The following is a 12,635-nucleotide window of genomic DNA, read 5'->3' on the forward strand; positions in this document are numbered from 1 at the left end:
TCCAGTAAAATTACAAGTAAACATGTTTTTAACACTAGCATTTTCTGCTCTACGTTTACGCATAATCAAATTTGCTCTGAATAATAAATAGCGAAATGCATTGAAAAAACATTTTTCACTGAACGCAAACATTGTTTATATTGAAATGTAGCACATCAACTTTTTTAACTTTCAGTCACTAAACTCATATCAAACACAATCTGCATCTTGCATTTACTGCTTGTTTGGGGCGTGAAGTAAAACGGCTTGAAATATGGTAAAATATGTTAAACAGAGCCAAGAGGATAATCAAGTTTGCCTTAATGACAGTCAAAAATGATTCGCCAGATCTAATTTTTAATATCTTTTTACTAGTGATGTAGAGTAAACTGATATTATATCCAAAAAGTCTACAAAAATGATCTGAAGTGTTTTTTCTTAGTTGCTAATGCAATCTTTCTAGTCCTTTTTTTTAATGCACTAATTAAATGACGTTTTTGTATTTGAAACCTATCAGGTTTGACTCTGTGCAGCAGGAGCTGAATAAAGCCTCGGCCCAGAACAAGGAGCTGCAGAGAGAGATGGAGAGACTCCAGTCGGAGGTGACGCGCTACAAGAACTTCCAGCTGAAGGCGGTCAAAGACGCAGAGAAGTACAAGGAGGAGCGGGACTCTGTGTTTAATGAATACAGGCTGATCATGAGCGAGAGGGACCAGGTCATTAAAGAGGTGGACAAGCTGCAGACGGAGCTGGAGGCGGCCGAGGCCCGGCTCAAAAACACCTCCTCTGAGAGGATGGTGGCCAGCGAGGAGCTGGAAGCTCTCAGACAGGTAACGCATCCCTCGCAAAAGACATCAAGGCCCACAGTCATCAAAAATCTGCTAAGAGTAACTACATTCTAAGAAAAATCTTATGGGTGCTTTCTCTTAAAATGAATCCTAGACCTTAAAAGAGGTCTTAAGGTTCAAAATTGTTACAGACTACGACTTTTTCATAGTTTCTTTAGCTGTGCAGAAAATGAACAACGTGAAGAGGGAATGTGTTGGACACGATGCATGACAGTGAGTTAATATGACGCTACACATCATGTTTGTGACCGATCTCATTAGAGAGACACGCAGGAAAGGGATATTTCGCATTCGGAAAAATGCAAAAAAGTGATCACACAAACAATTACAACACTGCAATATACGTTAAGTATGACAGCATGGTAAATAAAAAAATCAAGATGCATAGTGTGTGTGTGTGTGTGTGAGAGAGAGAGAGAGAGAGAGTACTGTAAAACAGGAAAAAATATGCAGATAATTTCAAAGCGATTCTAATTGTTCACGCAAAAAAAAGAAAACGCTGTCATTTGCCTACGAATAGTTCCGGATCTGTTTTTGGCATAACAAAGAAATTCATGCAAAGGGAGATATTTAGAAAATAAGTTTGTAACCAGGCTGTTTTGGGTCACAAATAAATCCTTGGTGTCTTTAAGTATATGGGCCCAGATATCTATGTAATGTTGTCGCTCTTATCTGGTCATTTGTGGAAACTCTGAGTACAGTATTTAAGATTAAGGTGCGACTGAGCCTTGTTTATATATTCACCTCTCTGTTCTGTAAATCGCCTTTTTGTTGCCAAGTTTGTGCTGGGCAGCCGGTGAAAAACATGGCGTTTTGAAAAAGCACTTTAAATCAATAGCGTATAACCGTCGCTGACGTCTGTGTCTTTTTGTAGGAGCTAAATTCATCGCTGGTGGATCGAGACCGTGCCATCTGCGAGAGAAACGAGCTGCTGGAAAAATACTGCCATGAAGTGAAGGACAAAGCGGAGGCCCAGAAAGAGCTGAGTCAGGCCTGTAAAGACATCGAGACTGTGCGCGAGGAAAGAGATGTGGCCAGGAAAGAGAGAACGGAAGCCATCATCCAGAGAGACCAGTTACTGCGGGAATACTACCAGGCCAGACAGGTGCTTGTAGTCTGAGAGGCAATATATGCTCTGATGTTTAAAGCGTATTTCGTTGTTCAAATACTGCCTCTAGTTTTCTTACGTTTCGGTGTTCTCTGCTTAGCATCCCCTAACAGCAAGAAATTGAATACGTAAATCTAATACATGAAAATTCACATTTCGCTGTTTTAGCAGATTTCATATATTAGTTACTGTTTGCAAGATTGTTAATAAGTTTCTTAAACGGCAGGTCAGCATATTAGGATGATTTCTGAAGGATCACGTGACACCGAGGACTGGAGTAATGGTGCATTCGGCTTTGACATCCTATAAATTACATTTTAAAATAGATTCAAATAGGTTCAATTGCAATATTAAGCAGAGTTACTGTTTTATTGTATTTTTAATAGAATAACTGCGTCTTTGGTGGAAATACGAAACTTTAAAACATTAAAAAATATTGCCTACCCCAAGCTTTTAAACACCCTTTCTGCCACGACACCTTTCTAAAAGATGTAATGACTCAAAGTAATTCTTTTTGTGTTGTATTTTACCGTTGTTGTTCAGCTTTTTATCAGGTGTATTTATCAGCTCTTGCTGTTCTGTCACTGCAGTTATCTGCCGTTCCTCGGACAGAAACGTCTAAGGGGTCATTTGTGAGATGAATCTTAGATCAGCTCTCAAAGCATTGCATCCTCACCTCTTATCCCTTACCTGTCTTGATTTTTCACAGCAGTCTTCATAAACAAACACTATAAACCTCAAAGCTCATAAAAACATTATAAACCGCGAGCCTTTGGATTATTCCAGTAATCCAGTTTGAAGCTGCAGGACCGCCGGGGTCCACTAGAGGTCTCTGTGCGCTCTGCGGTGTATTTAATACTCGAAGCCTTCTGGTGAAGTTCATTTAACTCTTTTCGCTAATATGACTTCACAAATGTCTTCATTCATGCCATAAAAGCACGTTTTGGTGATGAGACGTGAATGCTTTTGATCTAGAAACAAGACTCGGCCACGCTGGACATGGAGCGTGCCAATAAGGAGATCGACGTGTTGAGGAAGCAGTGTGAGGCCATGTCCCAGGAGCTGAAGGAGGCCGTGCAGGAGGCCGAGGTGGCCAAGTGCCGCAGAGACTGGGCCTTTCAGGAAAGAGACAAGATTGTTGCTGAGAGAGAGAGCATACGGTAACGCTCGCGACTGAATCGAGCAGTCTAGGAATTTGATGATTTGCAACCGCTGATGCTTGAGCGTGTTTTTTGCTGTGTTTTGGCAGGACTTTGTGCGATAATCTGCGCAGAGAGAGAGACCGTGCCGTCAGCGATCTGGCTGATGCCCTGCGTAACCTTGACGACATGAGGAAACAGCGGAACGATGCAGCCAGGGAACTGAAAGAGCTCAAGTAAACACTTTTTAGTCCTGCTTCTCTCTGGAAATCTTTCAGTCTGTTGTTTCCAGTTAATATGAGCTATTATTCAATTTACAAATGACCTCTTGTAAATGTTACACAAATATAGTTTTCTCATTTTAAATTGTAAATAATAATAATGATGATGATGATGATGATAATGATATTAATAATAATACGTATGATAATTATTATTATTAATGAATGAGTGAGTGAATGTGGCTATAATGTAATAAACATAACATAATAAATGTGTATTGTCATGCTAAAATTGATTTAATTCACACCAATAATATCTTACAAATGCAAGTAATAATGTTTTAAGTTTTTCATTTAAAATTATTTATTATATTATAGTATAGTATATATAGTAATTATATTAATAATACTTAATTACAAGACTGTATTAATATTACTATTCATACTAAAAATAAGTAATAATAACAATGTAATAATTCAATAAAACTGACATTATAAAAAGTGTAGTGTAAATGCTATTATATTTATAGTTATACAATAATAATAATAATAATAATAATAATAAATATTGTTATTTTGAGTGAATAAATGAACAAAAATACATGAATGACGTAATAATGCAAATATCACAATACATGCAAATGACAGGCAGCAGATAATGTAGCACTTATAATGACCTATTATATTAATTTTGTCAAATCATTCAATTCCCCGTAGGAATTAATTTTTGGTCCTAGCCTGCTAATTGGTAACCAGGCTCAGTCCCTTTACTTTTTTTGATGAAGTTTCTGCTCCAGACGCCCCCTAGTGGTTAGTCCGTTCCCATCAGGAGCTCCAGAGCACCCCCGCCCTCTCGCAGTAGACTTTTCTTAAGTTTTTTTTATGTCACTGATGCCCTCCAGGCTTTCCTCTCTCTGAGTCTATGAATCTTAGTGACAGTTTGCAAGTATTCCCCAACTACTTGATCCTGTTTTTTATTCTTCTTCTTCCCAATTTTTGACCTCGATGCCGCTTTTATAACATCTCCATCTAGCACAGGTGTTACAGATTACTCAAACTATGGCAAGAGATGCTCTTATGCCGACCTGTATCTAGTAGGCTTGCAAGACAGTGGATTTCCCAATCTTGCATCAGCAGCTCTTCAAAGAGAGATGGTCTTCACAAAGACTGTTGACACTTGACATTCTGTTTTGTGTTGGGTGTTGATGGGGGCGTGAGATGACTGTTTGGAGAGATGAGAGGGAAAATGGTCTGTCTTATTTTGTTCTGTGCTCTCTCTCTCTACCAATAAAGGGAGAAGATGGAGAGCCAGTTGGAGAAGGAGGCGTGTTTTTGCCAGCTAATGGCTCACAGCTCCCATGATTCAGCCATAGACACAGACTCATTAGAATGGGAGACGGAGGTGGTGGAGTTTGAGAAGGATCGGGTAAGAATACAAAAATCCAAAGCAGAAAAGTCACGAGGAATAATGTACTGATTCTACAGGTGTGGAAAATATCTGGGAATGTGTATGTTATGTATGTTTTCATTGAGAAAATAAACCAAATAATGTTAATTAGTGACTTATTTTCTAGTCCTATTCTGCACGTACTTAAGTTATGACATATATATGATCATAAACTTAATATAGTTTCTGCAGATTGCTCTTTTTACAAATGAAGGACTGAAAAGGTCCTAAATCAGAGCAGCAAGGTTTATTTTTGGAAAAGAAAATGCATTAAGTGTGCCATGGATTGTTAAAATTAATATTCGTCTTAGTATTCTCCAAGTTTCCAAGACAAATATTAAAAACATCCTTAAGTCGAGATATATTTGCTTGAGTTGCAAACTGAAGATATAAAGTCTTGTTTTCTGACAAGCTGAATAAAAATCGAGTTTTCGAGTCATCTTTCACTGGGGTACGGAAACTCGTTTTCCCTTTGAAGTGAATACATTTCCTTTTTTTAGTGATAAACTCTACATCGGTTTCTCGACTTCTGCTTTAAACTTGTTTTGCTTCTCAAGTAAATTTACCTTGATTTAAAAACCTTTAGACATTTGCTCTGGAAAAACAAGGCAAACATATATTTAATTTCTATTATATGATTAACTTCTATTAAATTTTCTTTTTATTTCAAAAGTAAAGGAGAATTCTTGCATTTGCCTTCATAGTTATAGGATGCTCGTTCACATCATGACCTTTAAGTTTTTTTCCCCCCCTTATCTTTGTTCTCTCTCTGTTTGAAGAGGTCTCATCGGTCTCTCTATCATTATCTTCCCGCAGGACGACATGGATTTGAAGGCGATGGGGTTTGATATCGCAGAAGGGGTGAATGATCCATATTTACCAGGGGATTGTGGGATATTTGTGACCAGGGTGGACAAAGGAAGTATCGCGGATGGAAGATTGAGGTGGCTAGAGATATTGAGTGTTTTTCAGATAACGCTCTCTGGAATGATTACACGCTCATTTCCCTGCTCACCGTTTTGTCCTGATCAGCCGTGCCTCTCTCTATAGGGTGAATGATTGGCTGCTGAAGATAAATGATGTGGACCTGACTAACAAAGACAGGAAGCAGGTCATCAAAGCTGTACTTAATGGAGGAGGCCTGATCAATATGGTCGTTCGAAGGAGAAAATCTTTAGGAGGAAGACTGGTTACTCCTGTCCACATTAATCTCATCGGACACAAAGGTATCGCTTACTCCTTCAACATCCCGCGTAATTTTCCGACCGTTTCTGTGGCCGATTTCCCGTGTTTTCTTATTCATGACCCTTGGTTTTGCTCTGCACCCTACCAGACGCCGGTATCACTCTTGAAGGTGGCGTATACGTGGCCGCTATCGCGCCGGGCGGCCCAGCTGCCAGAGAGGGATCCCTTACCATCGGAGACCGCCTGATTGCCGTAAGTCATCAAGCGGTCATGCGATCCTTCCTCAAATTGAAGGAAGATCGCTGCTGTCAAGGATCCGATTTGCTTTTATAAAAGCCTGACCTTAACTCTCATTACAACCTCCTAAATGGAGCAGATTTTTAATCCACATCCTTATCTTAAATGCATGGGGGCTCATTAGATGAACTGCCAATCAAATCCGCTCCTCTCCTTAAATGGAGGCGATGAGTAGGAGACAGGTGACGTGCTAAGCGATAGCCGCCACTCTGGTGATAAGTAACACAGATGTTAATCCTGAGAGCGGATCAGGTGTTACTTTTGACTCCATGTTAGATACCGGGTGGAAGATATCCGTAACCTTCTGGCTCTAATATTGGCCATGACATGTGGCTCAATCAGAAGCGCTACATCGGCTGGTTCTTATTATTAAAGAGAGAGAGTTCGCTCAAAAATAAATTCTGTCACGATTTATTTGCACTCATGTATTTTTAAAATCGCACGGCTTTCATGGAACACGAACGTTTGCCTGGAATTTTCACGCGTTAAAAAATAAATACGACCTCACCTTGAGTCAATCGCGTTTTTATGATGGGCGCAAGTTTCAAAGGCAGTGTGTAAATGCGACCGACACAACATGGGGTTATTTATTTATCTTTTAACATGAAAATTTGGATCTAAGTTTTGTACTCAAGGACCTTAAGACCATATTATATCTTATTGTTAGAAATAAACCCGTGTTACCTTTCTTTATTAGATTAGTTCATTTTATTAGCTTTTATTTTTGCTTTCAGAGTAATTTTTTTTTTTGTAATTTCTGAACGGTTTTCATTTATTTTTAAGTTTCTTTCAGTAATGTTGGTACTTGTGCTCACATAATGCCTATTTTGTAGTGATAAAATGAACTATTAACTACATAATTGCATAAATGGCAACTGAAATCAATTTTGATGCTTGCCTAACCTGATGTCTAATATCACCATATTTGTTTTGAGATTAATTCTCGATAGTTTTGACACTTCCTCTAATGAAGCTAATATATGACTTGAAAAGTTTGATGGACAATATGGACCACTTTTATGATACGTCTAGGCGATTTTTACCAATAAAGTTACAATTTCAGTTTCATTAAAAAAAAGGCCTTACCATTCTTCAGCCTTGCATTCCTCTGTGTTTCTTAGAAGATATAGTCAGTCAGTAGGTTTGGACCAACTTAAGGATGTGTAAACCTTGACAGAATATGTTTCTGAGCGATTTCTTTGTTTAAAAAGATGGAAGGATTTATCTGAACTGGAGATCTTAAAAGTGCACCGTCCTTTCATTCACAAGCATCCCTTTGTCTCTGTTCTCAAGTTTCCGAAGTCATTTCTAGGTTTGAAAATAGAAAGATTGAAAAGTCTGCTGGCACTTTTCTTTGGTGAAGCGCTGACCTAAATTTCTCTCTCCCTAGATAAATGGGATCGCTCTGGATAACAAATCTCTGAGTGAATGTGAGGCTCTGCTGAGGGGCGGCAGGGACTCGCTTGCTCTCTCCCTCATGAAGGTGATTGTTCTCTCACTGCTGTCTGAGCGAGTGTGCCGCTCTCATTACCACATGCCAAGGTGCTGCCGTGACATTTATTCCAAGTTGTATTTGAGACAGCTGAGTCGGAACTGGAATACGTTACGGAGCAAGTCAAGTTTGGAAAACTGGAAAATACTTTGTAGTTGTTCTCATTACTGCTTTCAATAGTCTTCTGAGCTGATGCTAAAACCTTTGTAAATCAGTCCTTTTAGCGTAATTAACTATTGAATGATTTTTAATGGTTACATTTTTTTTCCAACATTTTGGTGATTTCTCAGTAAGTTACACAAGATACTGTGAAATCAGAATTTGATATATACATGGATTTCCATGCTTTTACCAGATTAGTAAAAAGTCAATTTGTCATATGATCGAATTAACCCTAAGAAACCTGCAGCCTTTTGCATGAAGCTAGCTGAACAAGAACAGAGTTTTAGAGTAGTTGACAGAGCTAAACCAATCCGACCTGGTTTAGATCGGGTTCAGTGGGTTCACAGAAATGCCCTTCTCTTCAGGAGATAAAGAAATCATTATAAAAAAAAATGCATTTGCAAGAAAGGAATAAAACATTGCCACTGCTATTAAAGTTTGAGAGCGCAGCTGAAAGAAAATATGTAAGACTACTGATGCAAGTGATCTATTATTATGGGTAATGAAAGGTTGGTATTTTGTTTTTGACCTTGCATGCATGTCAGCCTGTTGTTGAGGACTCCCAAAACCACTTTATTTTTTTTAGAATATGCATTTCTGTTTACTTTATTTGCTCAGCAACTCCAAAATGATTTGTTCAATGATCAATTAATGCCAATTCTGTGGTGATTGGTCAATTACAGTTTGTGATCTCACGCTTGGTGAGGAACACCTCTCAAAACCAATTCTCGAATCTAAACTCAAATGTACCTGGCTATCCGCCGAATCCGGCTTTACGAAACAGGTCACAGTAACAGCAGTTCATGTACCCCCGATTGTTTGTTTTATTGATGTTGTTGGGTTTTTTTTTTCTGCCAGTCGTGCTGAACCTGTCTATTAACAGTTTTTTCCCCAGAGCACATCGGGGCAAAACATCTTCGAGAGCCTGAGGGAGGCCGAGAAATCTAACGGCAGAATCCACCTGTCGGATATCCATTCCCGAAACAGCCGAAACCTCAAACACAACAGCTCCACTCAGACGGACATTTACAGCGGAGATGCGGGCGTCGAGAGAAGAAAGACCAGGACTGACGTGGAAGAGAGCGGTTATTCTGAGAGGAAGGTGTTTCCGATCTCCACCTTGCACCCTAACAGTCTCCGACCCGCTTCAGAGCTGGGAGCGGTCCGCTACAGCGGCAGCGCCTTCCAGGAGGTCTGCTACGCCCGCTCCGAGTCGGTCGGCCCCGAATGCGTAACGCTGGACGCCAGCCTGGAGAAGCAACACAGTGGCGGCACTTGGCCAAAAATGGTGGTGGGTGTATCCATGACGACCGACAGCCCGGCGCAGCTCTCCATCTACAGGTCGCCCAAGCAAAGAAAGCCCATCGATGCCGACACCTTCAAAAGACCAGATGCTCTATCAAAGGCCGACTACCATTTGCCTCAACCTTTAAAAGCAGACTCCGCCCCCACGCCTCCGACCCCGCCCACACGAAGCGACTCCTTCAAGTTCAAGCACAAACATCAGGGCAGCTCTGCCTCGGAGTCCACCATCACCGCCATGTCTGTCCACGAACCCAAACAGGAAGACCGCAACGGCAACCTGTACTTCAGCGAGGCCAGCCGCGAGGGCAAGGTCTTGAGCTCCAGGAAGTCCTGCGAAGAAGACATCGGGCGGATGCGGCCGGAGGAACCGGAAGTGAAGCGTCCTCGGCCCAAATCGGCCCCGGCGCTCCGGCGCAGGATGACTCCTCAGACCATTCCTCTCCAGAGCTTCCAGGTGAATTTATAGATCCGCTGGGCTTGACACAGCCGGCCGTCCTGCCTGGTTTAATTAGCCTCACAGCCTGAGATTGATCTCCCATTGCACCGGGAGGAAAGAGAGAGGGGGAGAGAACATTTGAAATGCTGACGCATGCATGATATGTAGAAGATTAGCTTAGCGCTGTTTTATTAGCGTGAAAATTCTGTTATATAAATACGTTAATTATTGAAAAATAATCTAGAATTATTCATAGTTTTAATCAATTATATATTATTTATTAAATGTATTCTTCTCATTAATTCATTCACTTATTATATTATTTGTATTTATATATGTATATATATTTTAGTCACTATCATACATTATTGTATATTAGTGTCAGTTTTAACAAAAAAATGTTTTTTGAATTTTACAATAACATTATTAGCATTTTTTTATATTGTGACAGTACAAAGCTGAGACAAATATTTAACAGCATCACAGGTTTTAAACCTCGGTAGCAAATATGAAATATTTTATATATATTTAAACTGTACAGTGAATCAGTTAATTGAAAATGTGATTCTGAATGTCACTTAAATATTCATATTTCCTTATATGGAGTTTTACATGCTTCATTAGTTTGATTTATTAAATGCATGGCAAAACTATTTATTTATTAATATTTATTGTAATATTGGTGCATATACAATACATTTCAAACATTTTCTTTGCTTTTGTTTTTGATTATAAAATTGAGTTGTTTAAAAGTGCTCTAAAATGGTAATATTGTATAACTGATAAATAATTAAATAGCCATTACTCCAGCGTTATGTGTGCTGCTTAATATTGCATTAAGCTTAATATTACTAATAAAAAAAATAAAAACAATTATGTGCGCTTCAAAAGAGCAGAATTTATTTGACAATTTTTGGTAACAATATAAAGGTAAATTTTGATTCTATTTAATGCGTCAGTTTATTTAGTTTAATTACTCTCAGTTTTGGTCTATTTAATGCATCTTCGCTCAATTAAATTTTAAACGGCAGCTTTTAAACGAAGTGTAAATGAGAATGCTACATCATTATTTGTAACCAATTCTAACAATCATTGTCTCGTGAATCTTTGAAATGTTTAATTGAAATTCTGAAAAATTCAATGTGTTTTCCAATTGCCTTGCTACATTGCCCAAATTGATGTAACATATTATGGCATATCTTTGGAAAAATGAAAAATCATTCAACCCTTTATTTTTGTCAGGATACTCCGTAATGCGATGAAACATTCCTTGTAACTTCCTATAGAAGCGTATGCTGCGTTACCTAATTCTGTGTGTCTGTTTGGCAGAGTTATTCAAATGATGGTGACTCTGTGGAGCAGAGGGAGATGCTGCGTTCCTCTCCTAATCGACCTTACAGACACAGCGTGGGTTTCGTGCCTACAGCCTATAATGGAACCCTGCCTCCCAGTGAGTTACAGCCGCCCTAATCAGAGCCCTAATCGCCCATGGTGCATTTCAATGTATCTCTTTAACAACACTCTTCCTACTCTCTCCCTGTCTGCATTTGCTCTGCGGAGCACAGTTCATCTTTATTCCGATCAAGGCGGCCTACAAAATTAATGTTTTACTTAATTTTATGGCGAACGCAGTCCTGAATAATTGAATTGCTCATTTATGATAATCATGTAGAATATGGTTCAACGAGCTTGTTGATTTACCGGATGAAACCCATTTATAATATTCATCTTTGAATGTTCGAGCTATTGCTTAGGAAGGATGAAAAAGCATGGTTGGGTTTTATGCATTTATCTCTTTCCTGCGGCGTAAGGCTATTATTGGTGAGCCCTGGAATGCGTCCTTTAGGTCCCATTTAACGCGATGACATATTAGCATTTTATTTTGTCGCGTAAAGCACATTGTCAGGACTGTAGATTTTTGTAGAAACAGGACAAACCGCTGTGGGTTCTGCTTGATGTCCGTCACGTGACTCCGTGGTTCACATGGGGATTGTGTGATAATGAGGTCTATTTTTACTTGATTTGAGTATTCAAGCTTTGGCCGGGATGGCTGCCTTCCGAGCTTCCCCGCCGTCTGCTCATCTGTCGCCCAGAGCAGCTGGCTTTACCGGTGGAACTGATTTTGAACACAAGCAAAAGCCAAAGCGTGACATCAATACGGTGCACTTCGTGCTCTGTGTAGTTTAAAAAAAAAATAATAAAGCAAATTTCAATGCCCTTTGATATGGGAAATATTAGATACGTTCAATTTAATGGTCCAGTGTGTTTTATCATAAAAAGTGGCTGCAAGGGCCTGTTCATGTATTTGTTACTGCGTGATGTTCCTCGTATTTCAGAAATACTTCCTTCAATTTTCACACTTTCTACAGCATGACGATTAAACAAGTAATGCTTGATTCAAGCTGGTTGAGCTTTACTGATGCACTGCTTTCACTCTTGTTACAAAAGTTAAATTAATAACAAAATTTATAGATTTTTTTTTATTTAGCAGAAATATATATTTATGAAGTGTAAAACTAGAAAGTTCAAACTGAGTTGCAGCATAATTTATGCTAAAGTTGAAAACCCTGATTGCTATTATTATGTTAATTAATGTGTGTGTTTATTTGTTTGTGTATATATTTGTTTTGCATTAATTTTATACAGTGTACACACACACACATTATATAATTTTAAGGTTGAAGGGAAAAAATCAGTCGCACAAATAAAACTGTATATCTCCCAAATTTTGGAAACACGGTGTCAATGCAACACACACAGAAAATGAATGGAGAATTGCTCACATTAAAGTCAGCAGTGGATAGTTGGGGGACAGTCAACTTTTCTGAATATACTTTTTCATTTCGTGTTTCAGGCCATGCTTTATGCTCACGGTTTTGACTTTTGGCATTACATGATCTCTCGATGGTGTGAGGAGAGCAGTAGCCGCAATAATAGAAGCAGAAATGAAAGATGTGAGCGCAGCGGGCAGTTGAAGGGGAGTGTGTGTTTCCCATTGAAGTGTTTTATTGGTTAT

General features: G+C 39.1%; 1 protein-coding gene across 8 annotated transcripts in view; it reads left to right on the forward strand.

Annotated features, from left to right (window-relative positions):
• dlg5a (discs, large homolog 5a (Drosophila)) overlaps positions 1-12,635 on the forward strand; it is a 52,841-nt gene that overhangs the window by 25,956 nt on the left and 14,250 nt on the right. For 7 of the 8 annotated variants that reach the window (XR_006252315.1, XM_043255002.1, XM_043255001.1 and 4 more), the window contains exons 7-17: positions 497-809; positions 1,702-1,932; positions 2,911-3,095; positions 3,185-3,310; positions 4,589-4,721; positions 5,559-5,686; positions 5,793-5,968; positions 6,076-6,179; positions 7,615-7,707; positions 8,762-9,637; positions 10,949-11,069. Coding sequence is in view for 7 of the 8 variants with exons in the window: in XM_043255002.1 (XP_043110937.1) it covers positions 497-809; positions 1,702-1,932; positions 2,911-3,095; positions 3,185-3,310; positions 4,589-4,721; positions 5,559-5,686; positions 5,793-5,968; positions 6,076-6,179; positions 7,615-7,707; positions 8,762-9,637; positions 10,949-11,069 (2,486 nt within the window). In the remaining variant the exon portion in view is untranslated. The remainder of the gene's footprint in view (positions 1-496; positions 810-1,701; positions 1,933-2,910; positions 3,096-3,184; positions 3,311-4,588; positions 4,722-5,558; positions 5,687-5,792; positions 5,969-6,075; positions 6,180-7,614; positions 7,708-8,761; positions 9,638-10,948; positions 11,070-12,635) is intronic. The other variant, XM_043254996.1, reaches the window with a different exon arrangement.

The sequence above is a fragment of the Puntigrus tetrazona genome, chromosome 13 (genome assembly GCF_018831695.1).
Source record: "Puntigrus tetrazona isolate hp1 chromosome 13, ASM1883169v1, whole genome shotgun sequence".
NCBI lineage: Eukaryota > Metazoa > Chordata > Actinopteri > Cypriniformes > Cyprinidae > Puntigrus > Puntigrus tetrazona.